Here is an 18,846-nt window from a genome sequence, read left to right on the forward strand (position 1 = left end):
TATGGTGAGAACCAACACTATGGGCCGAACGCGTTCTTCCTGCCTCTTAATAGACTGGTCTTCATTTCCGGGAATCCGGTTCATAAACATACCACTTACTATAAGTTTCAAAGCAGCAAGGGCCATGTCTGTCTGTCTGTCTGTCTGTCTGGTTTATCACTATCATAGCTCCAACTTGTAAGACAACAACGAAGTTATTAAAACTACTTTAAGGGGGAAAGAAAATCACTCACAGTTTAAATAACTTCATAGCTTACTTTCTGTGTACTTGTTCCAAGTTTTATACCACAGATTTCATTTTTTTCTTCATCTTGTTTTTAATGTTGCATCAAACTTACATAATCTCTAAATGTTTCTGACAAAGTTCTTTTCAATCTTTCGGTAACAAAGCATGCAGCCTACCGATCAGAGTAATTTTTATAACACGATTAAGATGTTGGAAGGAACCGTTAAGGCACGAAATCGAAGCAGAAAATTTATTTTTCACTGAGGTGTGACTGACGTACAAAACAGCTCCCCATGCCTAACGTATACATCTCTCTGAGTGTGAAGGGGAGCGTACACCAGTGAACACACCACCACCAACACTGCCCCAAACTTATCCGTTGCTTCTGGAGGCTTCTCCCTCCCCTCAGGCCTACATTTTAATGTTAGCTGTAATTATAGGACACATAACTTTACACTTTGCTTTCCTCACTTAACTTAAATTTTAACTTTTACTCCAATGGTGTTTTAGTCTTCATAATTATCTTTTCAAAGAATGACTGGGGAAATACTATTGCTGTTTATTTAACGATTTCTTCATTGGGTAGACACTATGTTTATATCGCGATGGGAAAAAAACTTTGGGCAGGGAGTTCTTTTTCCACCTTTGTATTTAGTTCTTTGAGGTAAATTCAGAAAGGACTTTCCGTAACTGGACAAAGGGTGCACCATGAACAATCTCATGGCTTCTGATCCACGGCATAGTGTTGGTTCTCACCATACCATGATCTGTTACCAGTTTTAAAATGTTTTGCTAATTCAGGGAGTAAATGGTACTTCACTATTGCCTTAATTTGCATTTCTCTTAGTACTCAGAGTCAACATTTTTCCATGTGTGATTATCTGTTTTTCCTTTGACTTGAATTAGATTTATATCCAAAACCATTCATATATGAATGATATCCTTCTTCTCAACCTTAGCCTTAAAGAACTCATCAAAAGTTACAGATTAAGCTTCTGTCTGTCGTATTAGTGCAAATATTTTCAGCAGTCTCTTTTCCTTTTCCTGTTCAGTGCACGAAAGCTTTAAATTATCACTGGGTGGGCCTTTCCCCCCTTCTGATATCTGCCGCTTCTGATCTGAGAGCGCTTTCATTTATTTTTAACTCAGATAAAAGCTCTTTTAATATTCTGCTAGCTTCTTCTATGTATCCTTAAATAATTACTGAAATCCATCTAAAATTTACTGGGGGACAGGAGAGTATAATCTTTCTTTTTTGGAAAGGAACATACTAAACTTCCCGATGACACACACACAAGCCCTGAGCAGCGCCCTCTGAGGAACGCCAGCGGGGTGCTGCCCTGACCGTGTCGCAATTGCTCGGTGGCCCCGTCCTGTGATCGGTGACCGAGTAAGAGGTCACAGGCCACGACTAGGATGAGCCTGTGGCTGTGAGTCTTCCTCTTGTAAGTGGGTCACGTACCCCTCTCTCGGACCTCATCAGTGACACGCATTCTCCCAACTGAATTAACGGGCCCAGAAAATGACGCGACAGGCACTCGTGGGCCAACTGGGGCGAGCTCCTCCCATCAACCTGCTTCAATGAGGACGACCAAGTCCACCTCTAGGACGTGGCGACACTGAGTAATTTTCAACCTGGCCCTCGTGGTGGAGGGGCCCAAACCAGCACCAACCGTGGACTCCTAGGGCTGTCCACTTCCCAGTGCGACGGCGGAGAGGTGGCGAGCCCCAACTTCCAGACTATTGCTTCGCCTCCGGGCTGGGAGCAGCCCACCCGCAATCAACGAAGGACTACAAATAGCTCGGGTCACGGTAGGTGGGGTGGCTACAGACACGGGACCCCAGCTCCAGGAACCGCAGGCTGGTCTGGGCCGGATCGCAAGATGGCGGAGTGGAACTCGGTGTGCAGGAGGCAGGATGCCACTGTAACTGCCACCGCGTGCAGGGCCCGGGAGCCGGGGGAGCTGCTGGCTCTTCTCAAAGCTCCAACCTAATTTCTGTATTCGGCATATTCACTCAAGAGTGCGCGGTGTGGTGTGCTTGACCACTGTGTGGAGTTGAGATCTGGAGCACGTCCACCACCCCCCGAGATTCCCTGTGCCCTCCCTGCCGTCCGTCCCCAGCCCCAGCCGCCGCTGATAGGACTTCTGTCCCTACCGTTCTGTCCGCTCTACAATGCCATGTAAGTGGGATCATACGACAGGCGTCGCCCACGTGTGGCTTCTTCCTCTCATTGTGATCGTCTGCGGTCCCTGTGTCGTCCTTCCATGTCGGAGCGCTCCGTCACACGGATGCACCAAGTTCCACGTGGTCTGTTCGCCGGCTGATGGACGTTTAGGTCGTTTCCAGTTCGAGGTGATCATACACAGCACTGCTGCAAACGTCCGTGCGCAGGTCTCTGTGTGGACGCATGCCTTGGCTTCTAGAACTGCTGGGTTGTAAGGTGCGTGTACGTGTAACTTGACGGGAAACCGTCGAGCTGTCTCCCGAGGCGTCTGCACACCCTGCAGCCCCACTGCCCGCCCGTACGGGAGCTCCAGCTGCTTCGCGCCAAGCTCGGTGGCGTCGCCGTCTCGTCAACCTCGCCCGCTTCGGTGGCTGTGCCGTGATGCTTCGTTTGCATTTCCTGATGACTGATGATTTTGAGCATCTCTGCATGCGCTTACTGGGCATTCACGTACCTTCTTTGGTGAAGTATCTTCAGATGTTTTGCACACCCTTTTTTTTTTTTTTTAAAGTCAGGCTGTCTTATCATCGAGTTGGATGAATTCTTCATCTGGGCACAAGTCTGTTACCAGATATGGGTTTTCAGAATATTTCCTTCCGGCCTGTGCTTTTTCTTTTTATTCTTTTAACAGAAGTTTTAAATTTTTTATAAAATTAATAAATTTTTTTCCTTTTAAGTTACTGCTTTTTGAGTACCATTTAAGAACTCCTTACCTTACCCAAGGACGCACAGATTTTCCTTGTTTTCTTTTAGAAGCTTAGGTCTACAACTCACTCCAAATTAACCTGTGCATATCATGTGATTGGATCAAGGTTCCTGCCTTTACACAGCCAGCCAATCGGTTCAGCCCCGTCTGGTGAGAAGACTTTACTTTCTCGCTTAAACCCTTTGGCACCTGCACAATCGGCTGGCCCAGACGTGCCCACGGACCTCCGTCGCCCTCCACTAGTGCGCATGTGTCAGGACCCCAGCCTGTTACCGAACTTTACAGTAATCCCTGACAAAAGCAGTCCTGCAACTTTCTTATTTTTCAAAAACGGTTTGGCTATTCCAGTCCTCCACAATTCCATACAAATGTTAGAAATGGCATGCGAATTTCTAAAAAAAACCAAACAAACAGCTAAGTATTGATTGGAACTGTGTAGAAGCTACAGGTCAATCTGGAGAGCACTCACATTTTAACAGCTTAAGTCTTCTGATTCATGAACACATGGTGACTCTCCATTAATTTAGGTCTTTAACTTCAGCAATACTTTGTAGTTTTCACTGTACAGGTCTCACCTATGCTGATCTCTAAATACTACAAACTTGAACTTTCCTAATGATCACTGTGAGTACCCTGATCTTTGCACACTGACTTTGTAGCTTATACACTTGCTAAAACCCCCTATTCATTCCAGTAGCTTTTTTTGTGGCTTCCTTAGGATTTTCTATACACACAATCATGTCATCCATCGATTAAGATAGTTTTACTCCTTTTCTAACCTGTGGACCCTTCGTTTCTCTTTCTTGTCTTATTTGCACTGCCAGGGCCTTCAGCGCGGTGCTGAAGCAGCAGCAGCCTGGACGCCTCTGCCTTAGCCCTGACCTACGGAGGAGAAGTGTTCAGTCCTTACCATGCTGGGTTCTTTTGGTAGATGCCTTTAACCAGGTTAAGAAAGTTACCTTCTGTTTCTAGTTCGCAAGAGTTTTTATCATAGACAGATGCTAAATTCTGTCAAATCTGGTAACGTGTTAACATCAAGCGAAAACTCCCGTGATTTCAGACAGAGTTGGAGCAGGAAGGGGGACTCAGGATCGGTCAGTTCTGTCACCTAATTCAGAGATGAGGAAACGCAGACCCGGAAGTGGAATGACATGCTCAATGTCACGGCCAGAGGAGTTGGAGAACTAGGTCTAAAGCTTAACCCTCTAGATGCCCAGACCCGTGCTTTTTTACAGTTAGATTCTGGTAGAAATTAAAGTTGAGAGGAACGAAAACACAGAGATCAGAGCTTCTTTGCAGCTTCTGAGGGCAGAGGGCAAAGGGCGATGCGGGCTAAGCTGGGGCACGAGGGTTCTAGTTCAAGTGGCGGGCTCGGCTCACACAGCTGAGCGCTGTTACTCCCTTGCCACTGACACTGGTATTCTCTGGGGACACTTAAGCGGGTAGACGGGGCGCCCTGAAGGTTTTCAAAGACGACATCGACTTGGCAGCGTGGCTTTATCTGGCTGATAAGCCCAGCTTTGAATTTTGGGTCAGTTTTTGAACACTACTTGGATTATTTTTATGAGGGTGTTGTGGGGTTTTCTGTAGATGTGTATGTGTATGTTTCCAATTCGACCAAGTCCAAAAGTCCCTTCGAGCAGCAGGGTGAGGGAAAGCCGCGGCTCGCGCAGGAACCTGACCTGAGAGCTGAGGGTGATGCTTGGCTGCGGCTGCAGGAGGTTGGCTTGGCTTTGCTGAGGTAGTTGCGTTAAGAGATTTTGCGCTTGCAGGAGACCTGAAAAACACGAACGCGTCATGCCAGGAACGTTAAAGACGTCTTTGAACGTAGAGTGAAAAAAAAAGAAGAGAGTGAAGTGAACATTTCCAACTCATCCCCTGATAGGATACTTTTATTGATCTCAAAACTCTTAACGCCTTATTTGCCTAAAATTCAATCTTGTTAAATGCAATTTAGGCGGGAAGACACAAAACAATAAACTAAGACTGATGTGTCTTCCGTACAACCCGAATCACCTCCCTGGTCAGTGTTTTATTTGGGGAAGGAACGGGTGAGAGTGCGAAAGCATTCTGGATGGGAGCCGCCCGAAATCCCAAAGAGACCACAACCTCTTCACCCGGAATCCGTCGGAGACGGCCAGCACGCGCTGGACCGGAGGGAGCGTCGTCTGGCTCACAAAAGGAGCGGGCTGGTAAGTAAAATAGTATTCGCACAACAAAAGATTTTGGAATGAATTATCGAGGAAAAAAGGGCTAAAAGCAGAGATGAGGAGGAGCCTCGGTACCTCTGCACCGATCCGTCAACCAGTCTTGAAAACACGCCCGGGCTTACTGCCGATGAAGCAGCATTTTTACCACTAAAAGGCCAAAAGATGTTTTTTATAAAAGATGTTTTTAAAATGTGCACAATTTCTAATATAACGCCCTCTCTTTCTCAAACTTTAAAAGAAAACAAATTATTGTCAGAAGCATATAATTCCCGTACCCAGCCCACATTCTTTGAATACATTCCCACAGAAAGTGATCAAAACGCTAGGAGCAATTTATCCAATTTGTGTTTAGCAAGCTGAAGGATTTCAGACTTTTGGCCAAACCCCTGGCTCCTCCTTGGTGATGGCGAGAATGAATGACTGTGAAGGACCGCCTTCGATAATGCGGCATACATGACAAAAAACTATTTTTCTTACATGAATACTGAGTTTAAAGGTAAATAGAATGCAAGAAAAACATCGTTCTAACAGGCAGCTCAGGGCCAGGAGACTGGGGCTCACCCTGCTGGCCCTGGGGCGGCTGCGAGATGACGAGCTGGGCCGGCTGCAGGCTGGTGGTCGGGTGGACCAGCACGAACTGCTGCAGGCTGAGACTCTGCTGCTGAAGCTGCTGGAGCTGCTGCAGATCCTGCAAAACCAGAATGGGGGCGGGGTCGCAGAGTCTGAGTGCTCCTCATGCAGGGCTCCCGGGCATGGGGACCCTGGCACGCCACGCCCGAGTAAATCCAAGTCCTGCTCTACGCTCTGGCAAATCCCGGCCAGGGCGTGCTCCGGGCAGGTCACAAAGCCCCGAAGACGACACCTGGGGCTCTTCAATGACTTCCTGTTTCTGTCAGCATGTGCTGTGTCTTGGACTTGCACTGGGCCAAATTTTCAATAGTTATTTAAAATTCTCACAAAATAAATGGTTATGGTTGTGTTTTTAGCATGTAGAGACCAATACGGGTTTTAAAAATCAAGTGAGAAGAGAATGTTGAGTTTTTAAATACTTGATTGATTTCTCTCAATCGACTACTGAGAGTGTTCTGTCAATTTGCATGAATACATTAAAAGATCTATAACGATTCATGAAATTTGGCATCGGCCTAATTCAACTGAGAAATCAATGTAAAAATTTTTAAATGTATCCATATAAAAATCTGATCCGTATCAACAGCACCTTACACGGGCCTGGCCCAGTGTTTTTTAGTATCCGATGTGCTTGCATGTGTATTATCTTATTAAAATAATCTCAACATAGGGTTTCGCAGCTTAGGCACTAAAAACATTTATTTGGTGACAAAGAAAGTGGCCAAAATGAAAACGTCATCTTGATAACGACTGTATATAACAGTCATAAAAGATTGGTCTGACATCTGATCCCTACTCTTCCACCTAATTGGTTCCTTTTTAATGTCGAGTCAAACGCCAGCTACCGCTGAAGTCCACTCCTGCGTCTCGGGGCGGGGGGGATGAAGGCAACTGTCCAGGCCCAGACCCGTGATGACGCTGCGCGGGCCTGACCGGCGTGACCACTGACCCTCCCTCCCTCTCCCTGAGATGAAGGGTCTCATCTACCTTTCCTCCTTGGTGGCATTGTCTCTGCCGCTCGCATAAATGTTTATCATCTCTGGATACTCTGCCCTAAAATGTGAAAACTGAAACCAAACGACATCCTAGCGCAGCTCTGCACAAAGCTACTCAGTGCGGCAGACGCCTCGCCAACTCACACCGGCGGCGACACTTACCGCAGGGCACATGAAAACACCCGGGCCTGTCGTAATTAGCCAATTAAAGTAAATACAGTAATCCTCTGCCTTGAAAATATGCCAGCTAATTACTTAAGAATTGTCACTTAACGTAAACAGTCGGTTATTCAAATGATCACTGGTGTGTTTACGGTATCGACTCAAACGAGCAAACGACCGTGTTATTTCTAGGTCAGGTGTGATTTCTAGGAAGGCTCCCCGAGATCGGGACGCGATGGGACCGGCAGCGGAGGGCGGCGCCCCGCTCCGCGAGGCACGCACTCACCTGAGCGATCTGAATGGGCTGAGACAGGGGGATCTGCGTCATGGGCGTGGCGGCGGAGGCGGAGATGGTGGCCCCAGCAGCGCTGTGTTGCTGGCTGGCGGAATGCTGCTGCACGGCAGCGGCCAGCAGCTGCGCCTGAGCCTGCGCCTGCTGCAGCAGCAACTGTTGCTGGGCTGGCGTCAAAGTCAGCTAAACGAAATCAGGACAGGTCATCGGAAAGGACGAAGGAGAGGGGCCCCTCGTGCGCGCCGACTGCTCCGAGGTGGGCGGCCCGAGGGGCATCCGCCCTGAACCCCCAACCGCACACGGCAAGGACGCCCTGGCAGAGCACCTGCGTGGGGCCGCTGGTCCTCTTTCTGGACTCGCCCACTCAGGCCCGTCCACGGCCCCACGGTCAGGCAAGAAAGCAATGAACTAGCACGCGAGGACGAGGGGTCCGTGCGGACAGGACGTGAGAAGAAATGCACACGTAGCAGAAGCGCCAGGGGCCAGTCAGATGACTGAGGACCGGGACGCGGGGCCTGACGCGGAAAGCCCGACAAGACCCGCCACTCCCCACCCGCAGGACTCCCTGCCACATGCCACCTCCTCCGTCGTGCCCTCGGACACAACTAAAGAACACAAGCCCTTTCCACGTCTCCTCACAGCTGCGTCCCCAGCACGGTCTCCTCCGTCATCGAAAGCATCGGGTCCCCGTGGGAAGGAGTCCTAGTGCCCAGGTCTAAAAGGGGCCCTGCCACATAAACCTGGGATCCCAGGTGTCTCCTGCTATTGCTGACACTTGTCACCCCAAACAAAACTCAAACGGTAACACGGAACGTCCTCAGAGCAGGCTTTAACTTCCCTTCACAGCACAACTTGTCCAAGCACATTAAAGCAGTAAGCGGGCTCCACCTTTCTGGCGGTGACCTAATCTGATCAATGAAGACATCTGAAGTACAAGTACAGTCACTTAGTGGCTCATCTCCTTCTAAAAGGGTCCAGGTACGATTAGTGTCTCAGAGACATAAGAACCAAAATCAAACTATTCAAAAACTCAATACTCTTCAGATATCTGTTTATACATATTTTATACAACACATAAACATATTAATCTCTACTAATGGGATTCTGTAAATAATTTTGCAATAATTCACAAAAGAATGTTCCACTGCCAAACACACTTAAATGAAACGAAGGCTGTAAACATGTTTGGGGGTTGGTGCGATGTGAACTGAATAATGAAAACCTCTTTCCTGCGACTCCCCGATCCCCCTGCCCCAAGGGAACTTCATAGGCAAATTTTCAGCACTGGAAAAATACCATGAATGGCATCTTAGAGCAAAGATAGCTGAGGTTAAAAGCTCAACATAGTCACATAGGCCAATTTATTTCCAACAAAAATAAATCGCATTTATTGAATACCACTTGCCAAACACTGTTCTATGAGTTTCACGCACATTATCACTCCTGATGTTTACATTTTTGCATAGTATCAACACCTCCATGTAACTGGAGGGACGCTGAGGGACGGGGGGGTGAAGCAATCTGCCCAGACGGGGCACCGCAGACCCAGGACAGCTCGGGACATCACACAGTAGCTTAAAATGTCCCTCTTTTGTGGGCACTAATCGGCTCTGTAACTTCTACTCTGCAGTGACATCATGACCCCAAACGGACGGTGTAAGGGACTCGGCCACAGGAGCCTCCACTCCACGAGCAAGCAGCAGCGGAGACGGGGGTTTAACGAGCCCTCCGTTTACCAGGGCATCTGCGACTTCAGACAAGGATAACTGCGTGGGAGAGCAGCAGTGTGGGAAGCTCCTCGAAGGCACGACAGTGCCAGGCACGGCCACGCTGCGCTCGGCCACCGCAGAGACCGGCCGATGGAGGTTCTGACACAGAGAAAGTGTGTGACGGCCCTCTCAGTGGAAACTTACCCCGGTTATCTGTCCTCCGGCCAGCATAAGCTGGGTCTGGGGGATGGCTGCCTGCACTGAAGGCTGCTGGGAAGGCTGGTTTGGCTGCTGTGAATCCCCAGATTCTTCATTAGATTTAGACTGAGGTAGGGGTGGGTGTAAAGAGATTTCAAATAGTTGATTAAGAGAAAGGTAGTAATGACTCTATATTTCAAAAATTACTTAAAACGTGAACTTATTCAGTCATGAGTTTTCTGGTTTCACTATTCCTTGTAAATCCTTGCATTTTCCTAATGTTACATATTATGCTTGTATATTTTTTGTTCCAGTGACGGCAAAGCTGCAATTATAATTTTTAAGAAGAAAAAAATAATTTGGTCCTCCACAAATAGATGGAATTAGCCCAAATTCTCAACTTCGGAAATAAGGAGCAGGGAAGGGCCCATTTCCAACCCTTTCTACAAGAGACCCCCCAGCTCAGCACCGACACGCGTACCTGGTGGTCAGCCTGGAACTTATATGCCCTCTCCGAGAGAGGCTGCCTGACCCCCAGAACTTTCCCCCTAACGTCTGAAAGACCTGAAAGAGAATTTAGCATCTCCCTGGTGACACACAGATTAGAGGGGAACTGCTGCAGGCGGGGGGGACGGAGAACGCACTCCTGGAAGGGGTGCGGAGAGAGCATTTTATGGTAATTAACACGGGGTATGCAGAGCATTAAAATTCTGCATAGATTTGCATATTTCCCACCACCTGTTTTGGGGACTGCAGCAAGGCTAATTAACATAAAGGCTCTGATTAATTCTGCCAGTCAGTGAGAGATAATTACAGTGCAGGGCTGTAAACACTGTACTGGAGATGCAGCCTGTTTGCCAACATCTCTCCGAGGGACGAAAGTTTACCATGGCAACCAAGGCAATTTTCCACCTCCTCTCCCTCGGAAAGGAAGGTCACATTATCTCCTTTTCTCTTCTCTTCTCGTTTCCATGCGTCACCAGGCCCATGTTCCACTGGGTTTCATGGAATGCTCAACCCGAGGTCTTCAGTCATTAGCGACACTGAAGCCAATCATCCAGAACATTGTTTTCCCTCTTCACTGTTAGTCACCTAAACACGCTAATGAAAGGGAGCGGCCGGCCGACTGAAACGGCAAGGGCTCACGCATAACACTTGAACTTGGCGTGACTTGCCATGTGCTCTGCAGAAGCAGTGCAGCCAGATTTACGTTTAGTTTTAAAATTTTGACTGTCTGAAGCCTACGGGTATCTAAAAGCAGGTGTCATCCCACTCCTTCGACTCACACTTTTCAGAGCGCTAAGGAATCCTGGCCATCCGCTAAGCTTTCCCACTTAACCACGGGAGAGGACAGGCGCCCAGGAGATGCGGTGACTTGCTAAAGGTCACGGGGCTGGCTAATGCAGAAGGGGAGTGCAGACCTAAGACCCGTCCCCATCCGAGCATGTCCTCTGCGCTTCCATGCTTCTCTGAGACGTGAAAATGATCCAGGAGGCATTTGGAAACAAAGGGGCATTTACGACATTATCTGGCTTTGCGTTTGGGTGGGGTTACAGCTGTGTAACTCAGAAACACTTATCCTGGACTCGTATATACAACTTTGAAAGCAGACTCTTCCGGTTCACCTTTGGTTGTACACAGCAGCGTAATATAACGTCATCTTCATTTATGGCAATGATTATTATTACTTGAATCTTCGTGAGAATCAGTAATTAAAAAAAAAAGGTAATGTACCTAAGTATTTCCTACTGTAAAATTACTGCATGCTCACTACGGAAAATTAGAAAAATATGAGAAAAAGAAGTAGAAAAATGGCTTTGCAATCCCGTGTCCAGCTTACCTGTACATTTAGCGACTGAGCAGCAGCCTGTAAACTTGTCCCAGCGAGCTGGACCTGCAAGTGACCAGCGGAAGTTAGTCTGACGCTGCCAACGTCCATGACTAGAGGCTGTCGTCAGCAAGTGCTCTGAGAGCCTGGACGGAGTGGACGCACGGAGCTAGGACACAGACTACCAAGGGGCCGATCTCACGGGGCCAACACTGTACTGACTGCTCACGGCCGCTCTGCCTCCCGCCGAAAACGCTGCTGACTTTTCTGTTTTGAAGCTGTTTTCCCACCCTAAACGAGCATCCTCGGGCACGCCACACTGTGCTAGCCACTCCTTATGTAACGCTCTGCTTGTATTCTAGGGTACTCAGGTTCTAAAAACTTAATTCATCTTCCGCACTGCATTAAAGATCACATAAGAACGATCTACCTACATTTTTATCATTATTAACTAGCAGAATCATCTACTCATTCTAATTTCAAAGTTTCCATGTGTATATAGGTACACGCCTACACAGTCAAGTCCCTAAAACATTTATAGTCGTAACTCAAAATTCCTGGCTGAAATACTCTATCCTATATAAACCAAACATGAAAATGTGCCATAACATTTAAGACTCACATTTCATACATTCAAAAAGTTGAAACCATGGTTATATTAAAATAAAGATCATCACCTGGCAACCATGATCATAACTGATCCAAGCGAACATCATCAATGGATTCGCTACCAGGGGCGGGTGAGGGTGGCCCTGGTATTTACATATTCTCATCAGCCCCTCTAATAGATACTTATTAACTACAAAGGGTAAAATAGTAACTTTATTCTGGGGAAACCCAGAAGATGAGTGATCACAGTTAAAGCTACCGGTGAGGACGTGTGTCTATGGCCACGATGCACTGGGAAGAACACGGCATTATTTACGTCGTATTCCTAGCGAAAGAGAAACCTGAACCTAATTGTGACGAAACATGAGACAAACTCAAGTGGAAAAACACTTTACGAAATAACAGTTTGTAGTCTTCAAATATGCCGATGTCCTAAAAACAAGGAGAGACCGAGCGGGGTGAGAGAGACACGAGCTGAGGTAGGATGGACGGAAGCCTAAGCGGGAACAGCAGCCGTGGGAATAAGACACAGGAAACGCGGGAGGCACCGCAACGCACTACGTAGGGTCCTGACAGCTGATGGGATACGAAGGAAGGAAAAAGTCATGAATTATTCCAGGGTTCAAAGCTGGAAGCCTGGAAAAATGGGAGTGTCCTTACCAGGGAGCTATGAGCTCCATTTTGGATCTATCACAAAGCATCGCGGTTTCTTGAAGTTAAATTTTAGTGATGGGATGGAGATGGTATAGAGGTCGGAGCTAAACGTTAACTGATTGCTATGTCCTTTAGTTAAACCTGACGGTGCCCCAAAGAAACGCACAGATGCTGAGAACAGACCAGCGGTTACCAGCGGGAAAGGGGCTCGACTGGCTGGGGAAAGGCGTATTGGTGGAGATCACCGCGGTGTACACAGGTGCTGAGTCACGACGCGGTAGACCTGAAAACTGTATGTCATTGTGCCAATTTAACCTCAAGTTTAAAAAAAAAAAAAAAAAAGGATAGTCTCGTTAGTAGGTAAGAACCCTCAAAAATAAAACCCAGACAAAAAATCCAGAGATTTATGGGGAACGCATCTCAGATGCAGTGCAAGAGGGAGGACCGCTCGAAAGGACAATACGTGTAAGACCAAGGCTAAGAAGTCGGCCGAAGACCAGAGGAAAGAGTCTCAAGCACAAAGGTGTAAAAGAGACAGAGTTGCTAATGTTTTTCTCATCCACAATCAAGTTCACACCTTGAGTTTAGCTGTCACGTCTGTTTAATCTTCATTCTGGAATGATTCTTCAGCCTATCTCTGTCTCTCATGAAACTGACATTTTTGAAGACTAGAGACCAGCTATTTTATAGAAGGCCCCCTCAATCTGAGTTTGTCTTTGTCCTCACGATTGGGTTCAAGTTATGTTTCTGACAGGAATAAAACAGAAGACACGAGATAGCACCTTGTCCCACTGTGATATTACATTTGATTAAGGTAGTGTTTCACATTTGTCCACTGAAAAGGCAGCTTTCCTTCCTCCTTGTCATTGGTAAATATCTCTGAGGAGGAACTTTAAGACTTGTAAATAGCCTGTTCCTCAGGAAGCTTTTACCCAGAAACATCATGACTGAAGTAAAACCCCACAGAGACAGCTGAGTAAAGGTTCTGACCACGCAGCCCATATCGAAGTGGTGTGACAGTGACCTGAGAGCCGACATGCAGGTCTCAGGTGACGGCAGCTACGTCATTCCGGGTGACTGTAATTTACTACCTTCAGAGAGCCACCCCAGAGGCACACTCAGTAACCCAGCTGTTGTACACATTTCACGCAAAACAAGAAAGTGTTTATTTTCATACGGCTGTGGGGTCGACAGCTATACGGTCGACTAAACTAGAGGATTCTACAGCAGCCATTCAGAAGGACACAATCTGACGCGATCAGCACCAGGCTAAGTGAACATAACAAGCCCCACGGTCAGAAAGAACCCCCCACCCCCATCCCGCCCCCAGCACCCACGTCCCCGCCGCCTGGTCACGCTCACGGCGGCACAGGACGCCCTACCTGATGCAGGTGTCCGAAGAAGGCCTGGGCCTGGGCGGTTGAGATCGCGCCTCCGACAGGCACGGGCTGCTTCGGGAAGTCCAGACCATTGGCTTGTGTACCTAGGGGACAAGCAGAAGGGCGCAGCGGCTGAGACACAAACGCTGCCCAAACGAAGCCCGAGGCTTCAGTCACCAACACCTGCCTGGCACCGATTCTGTACGTGCGCTTTGCTAAGTGGCTCCAAGGACGAGAGGGGATTCAAAAGAAGAGAAAATACAGTAAAATCATTTCGCTTCTAAAGGCAGGACTGCAGGGCTGGTACACGAACACAGACAAAGCTTAAGAAACAGAAACGAAACGTAAGGAACAAACTACAGCCACAGATAGCGGCAGAGAATTCCGACGTGAAGGTGGAGCCTGGAAAACGGGTCGGGCAGCACGAAACGAGTGGCTGTAAGGAAGAGGCTACGGCTCACTGTCCAGCCGCATCGAATGGCGGGCACGGGGCCCCAGGGCTCCGAGGGTCTCCCCCAGCCCCGTTCTTCTTGACGTTCGTCTGGACAGAGGAAAATCACCGACGGCTCTGACGAGAGCCAGACAAACTTACTCTTAACTTAAACGCTCTAATGAATGACCTAACGCAAAAGCCACCATTTATGTGATAAAATAGTTATACAAACTTCCTTCATCCCAAAGTATAGATTGTTTCATATATCTAATTAGCAATGGTTCTGCCATAATTATAATTTTATAAATGTTATGCCAGTAATTTTTAATCACCCATACTGGGATGTGATGTTAGAACAGGATTAACTTATGCAAAGATTACCGCATCCAGCTGTTATTTAGAAATAATGATAATAAAGCAGAACACGTTTACGGGAACCTGTGGGAATCATCGAGACACATGACTGTGGCTCTGCCCTTCCACTTCCTGCCACGGGAGCACCCCATCCTCTCATCCTCGCCTCGCTGTGTGCACACAGCACATCGGTGTCGGGGGGCGGGGGAGCGCGAGCTGGAACCTGGACGCGGTGTGTCTAAAAGGTGCCAACTTCTACCACCGCAGAGCCTGGGCTCTAGCAAGTGGATCGTTATAAGGGCAGTGTGTACACATTTCACCTCCTCCAAATCACGCAGTGATTGTTCTCTTATGACCTTTTCCTAAAGTTTCCCATAGACAGGAAACTACAGAACTACTTGGACGTACACAGTTAATGACTTGAGATAACGTTAATATTTTCCAAAACAGATCAACCCTTTTGAGGCAAGAAATGAAAATTTACAGTAACATTACATTTTAGTAATCTCTTCGGGATCTAGCTGTGCCTAAAGGAAACCATGACACTTTACTTTAAAAAGGAAAAAAAAAATCTTTTTTTCTAAAGTCAGAATCTTGGTTTCTGTGGGTCTCAGACCAAATATCAAGATGACTCACATCACAAAACAGAATAAAATCAGAGTAAAGCAGCTGGTTGAAGACTGCATTTTCCCGAACCCTGAAAATGTCTGTAAACGTCCCCTGTTTCGACACTGGGTCAAAGATGACGTATTCTGAATGGAGACCTACACCCTTAATATACAAGAGGCCAGGTGCCTCTGCGGCCACTCTGCTTCCAGTAACACACAGTGTCACTGGCTAGTTCAACCAGGAACTTCGTCTAACCTGGGGTGTGTGTGATCTCCCCTAAGGGACCCAGACCGCCTGACCCTCCACACCACCTGACCCTCCACACCACCTTTGTTACTTTGAATCTATTCCAATAATGACTGCTTTGCAGGATTATTCACTTATTTCCTAAATCATTAACTTCTAACCAACAAGATTGTCCATCTTTACAATTCAAAAGAAAAGAATGGCTTGACCTTTACAGAAAGTGGCTTTTGATAAACCTAATGCTCTGCCCACACACCCCAAACTCATGGCTGAACCGTGTCCGTCCGTGCGTGGTGCTCTGGGAGCTCTGACGTGGCCAGCGGGGGAGATGTGAGGCTGCACGGTGGCCGGGGCCAGAGGGAGGCCTGAATCCCCAAGGGAGGGAAGTGACAGTCTGACGGCTCAGGTGTGGACACACTGCTCATCTCACAGTCCAAGCCCCTCTGACCGCCGCACAGAGGGGACACACAGTGGCCTGCGGGGCAGGAGGAGGGGGCTCCACCTCCAGCACGATTCCCTGAGGAAAGATGAGGACAGAACTGCTACTTTAAAAGTGTACATTATTCGGCCCTCCAGGAGGGACGTACCGGAGAAAGAAGGGAAGCTAAGCAGTGTCAACGAGGGCGCGGGGGGCCGGAAGCGCGGCACAGGGAGCTGTGAACACAGGCCGGGCGATTCTGCAGAAAGTTAAACCTAGAATGACGTATGACATGACCCGTTGGTTCCACTGAGGAGTACACACCCCAAAGAACTGAAAACAGGTCCTCCAACTCCGGGCCGTGAATGCTCAACAGCCGGACGTGGGAAAGGCCCACAGTCCACCAGCAGAGGAGCGAGGATCCACCCGAGGCCTGCCCGCGCCACAGAGTGTCATTGAGCCACGCGAAGAACGAGCGCTGCCATGGCGCCGCGTAGATGGACCCTAAGAACACTGTGCTAAGTGAGGGAGCCAGATCCACAAGGTCACATGCTGCACGAGTCTATTTATGTGACATGTCCAGAAGAGGGACAGCCACAGAGACACAGAGTGGTGGAGGCCGGGGGCAGGGAGGGAATGGAGAATGTGCGTTCAGTGGGGACAAGCTGTCCTCTCTGGGGGTGATGGAAAGATTTCAGAACTAGACAGAGGTGGTGGGTGCACAGCACTGTAAACACCCACATGCCACTGACCCATCCGCTTTAAATGCCTGACGTCACGTGACGTGCATCTCAGCTGGGCTGCACGAGCCCACAGCCCCAGGACCAGCCTGACAGCACAGATCTTACTGCCCTCCTGCCCTCCTGCCTCACCATCTGCCACAGGCCGAGTCACGTGAGATCCACCCCGGGGGGCTCTGCGTGAAGGCGCGACGGTCTGAACCCCGAGTTTGCGAAAGCTGCTTTCACCACTCTGCAGCTCTACAGTGAGTAGATCTGTGCCACATTTTAATCACTAATGAAAATCATATGACACACTCCTACTTCAATTAAACCTATAAAGGAAAATGTGTAGTTTTCACAGACTTCTATTTGTCAGTAAATATAATGCACACTTAAATTTATCAACAGCCCAAATTCAGGTGTCCTGACGGAAATAATGACCTTACCTGTGCCTATCACGACATTGCCTGGACAGGTACAGACTCCAAGTGGAGTTCACAGAAAGCCAGGCGGCCACGGGGCACAACTAACAGACAACAGCCGAGAGGCCTTCAAGGAAGCAGCCTCTGCTCGTGTGTGCGTGTGCATGTGTGCGTGTGCAAGTGCACACAGATCCTTTCTTGAAGTGAGCCATCATAAAACGGGAGGGATCTGGGACAACGAAGATCCAGATAAAGAGGATCGCTTAAAAAGTTCTACGTCAGTGCAAAAGCGAAAAGCGGAATCAAAGCTGATGCTACAGAAAATCGCCGTGATGGGTGACTGCCACACATCTGCTGAGCATTTCCACCGCTTTCGTCCTGTCTATTCATTCCGTCGGCAACGGGACAGTTTTTGAAGCTTTTCCACGCTACCCTGATGACTGCGCCATCAGCGATGCCTGACAAGAGTTCCACAAATGGTGATGTTGGTGGAGTTCTTAGGTCTGTCTAGATGCAAGGCACGATTAAAACAGATTTTCATTAGCTTAATTTTCAGCTGTAGAAAAATGACTTGTGACCTAGCAGCTATTGTGACCAAGCTTTTCCAAATAGCTTCAACATGTTACATAAAGAGGATACTTTGAAGATCAAGAAAATCAGAAAGTCCTTATTCTGTTCTAAAATTTAGAATTTTATTCTAAAATTCTAATATGACATTAACATTTTTTGTTCGCAAAAAAGTTTTTAACCAAACATTTACTCTGCCTCCTAACCTAGTCAAACGCTCTTTACTCATCTTTACCTTTAAGGTGCGAGCCAGTAAAACGGTGGCAGTTTCCTGCCTTCTTTAGAAACACAAAAAAGTCCCTGAAAAGCTGCAGTGAAGCTCCTTATCCTCTGATTTCATCTGGTGTCAAGGTTCCTAGCCTGAATTACGGCCCTCCGCTCCCCATCCTTCTTGGACTTTTTATTTAACCGGATGCACCATCTACTCGCAGACTCCTGACTGCATTCCATTCTCCGGTTCCGTTTCCCCAACGTCACAAGGCCATCCCTAACTGCCTCTGTCCCCGACCTTCCCTAGAGAGCTTTCATACCGTCCTTTCTCCCTGAAAACTTCTTTATCCGTAATCACTGCTGCCTCTACCTCCTTCACGCGCTCATTGCTCTCCCTTAAAGAAAGGGGCGGGGGCACCTTCTCTCAGCTGCGTCGCCCGCCAGGGCTCCGAAACGCGACGGCGCCCCTCCCTGGGAACTGATTCCAGTCACCCACACCTTCCTTGCCCCCCCTCCCCCACTCTCACCCTCCCTTCATGTAACAAAGCGCCCCCCCCATGACCAACACTAAGCCCTCCGGAGCACTTCCGGAGTCACGCGTCCGCTTGCTGTCACGCACGCCCACTCTGTGCACGGATAATATTTATCTCCGTCTTACAGCTGTGAAGGCGGGGGCGCGGACAGAACCTGCCCGAGGCAACGAAGCTGCCCAGAGGAGACCAGGACATGGTCCCAGGGGGCCCGGCCCCAGGCCTGAGCCCTGCAGCACTAAGCGCGGCTCCCCTCGCCAGTCACCTGCATTCGCCGTCCCCTCCGCCACCGCTCACGTCTCTATCTGCAGCAGTCTCATCCCCGTCACTCACTAACACCTGTCCGAGGTCCCCAGTAACTTCTGACTGTCAAATCCAAAGGTCCCATTTTAAGCTTCCCGTGTCTCGACCTCTGCGGGACGGACCACGCTGAACGCCGACGCGCGGACTCGCTGCCCGCTTCGCTCTGCCCGCCACGGCCGCCCCTCGGCGCCTACCCGGGCACTAACC

At 48.6% G+C, this 18,846-nt stretch overlaps 1 protein-coding gene across 5 annotated transcripts in view; it reads right to left on the reverse strand.

Annotated features, from left to right (window-relative positions):
- The window catches only part of POU2F1 (POU class 2 homeobox 1), a 107,472-nt gene that overhangs the window by 24,202 nt on the left and 64,424 nt on the right, over positions 1-18,846 (reverse strand). For all 5 annotated transcript variants that reach the window (XM_039881544.1, XM_039881540.1, XM_039881542.1 and 2 more), the window contains 6 exons: positions 13,829-13,929; positions 11,196-11,249; positions 9,362-9,481; positions 7,443-7,631; positions 5,931-6,057; positions 4,842-4,936 (listed from right to left, as the gene is read on the reverse strand). In XM_039881544.1, the coding sequence (XP_039737478.1) occupies positions 4,842-4,936; positions 5,931-6,057; positions 7,443-7,631; positions 9,362-9,481; positions 11,196-11,249; positions 13,829-13,929 (686 nt within the window). The remainder of the gene's footprint in view (positions 1-4,841; positions 4,937-5,930; positions 6,058-7,442; positions 7,632-9,361; positions 9,482-11,195; positions 11,250-13,828; positions 13,930-18,846) is intronic.

Source organism: Pteropus medius, unplaced genomic scaffold (assembly GCF_902729225.1).
Source record: "Pteropus medius unplaced genomic scaffold, Ma_sr-lr_union100, whole genome shotgun sequence".
In the NCBI taxonomy this organism is placed as follows: domain Eukaryota; kingdom Metazoa; phylum Chordata; class Mammalia; order Chiroptera; family Pteropodidae; genus Pteropus; species Pteropus medius.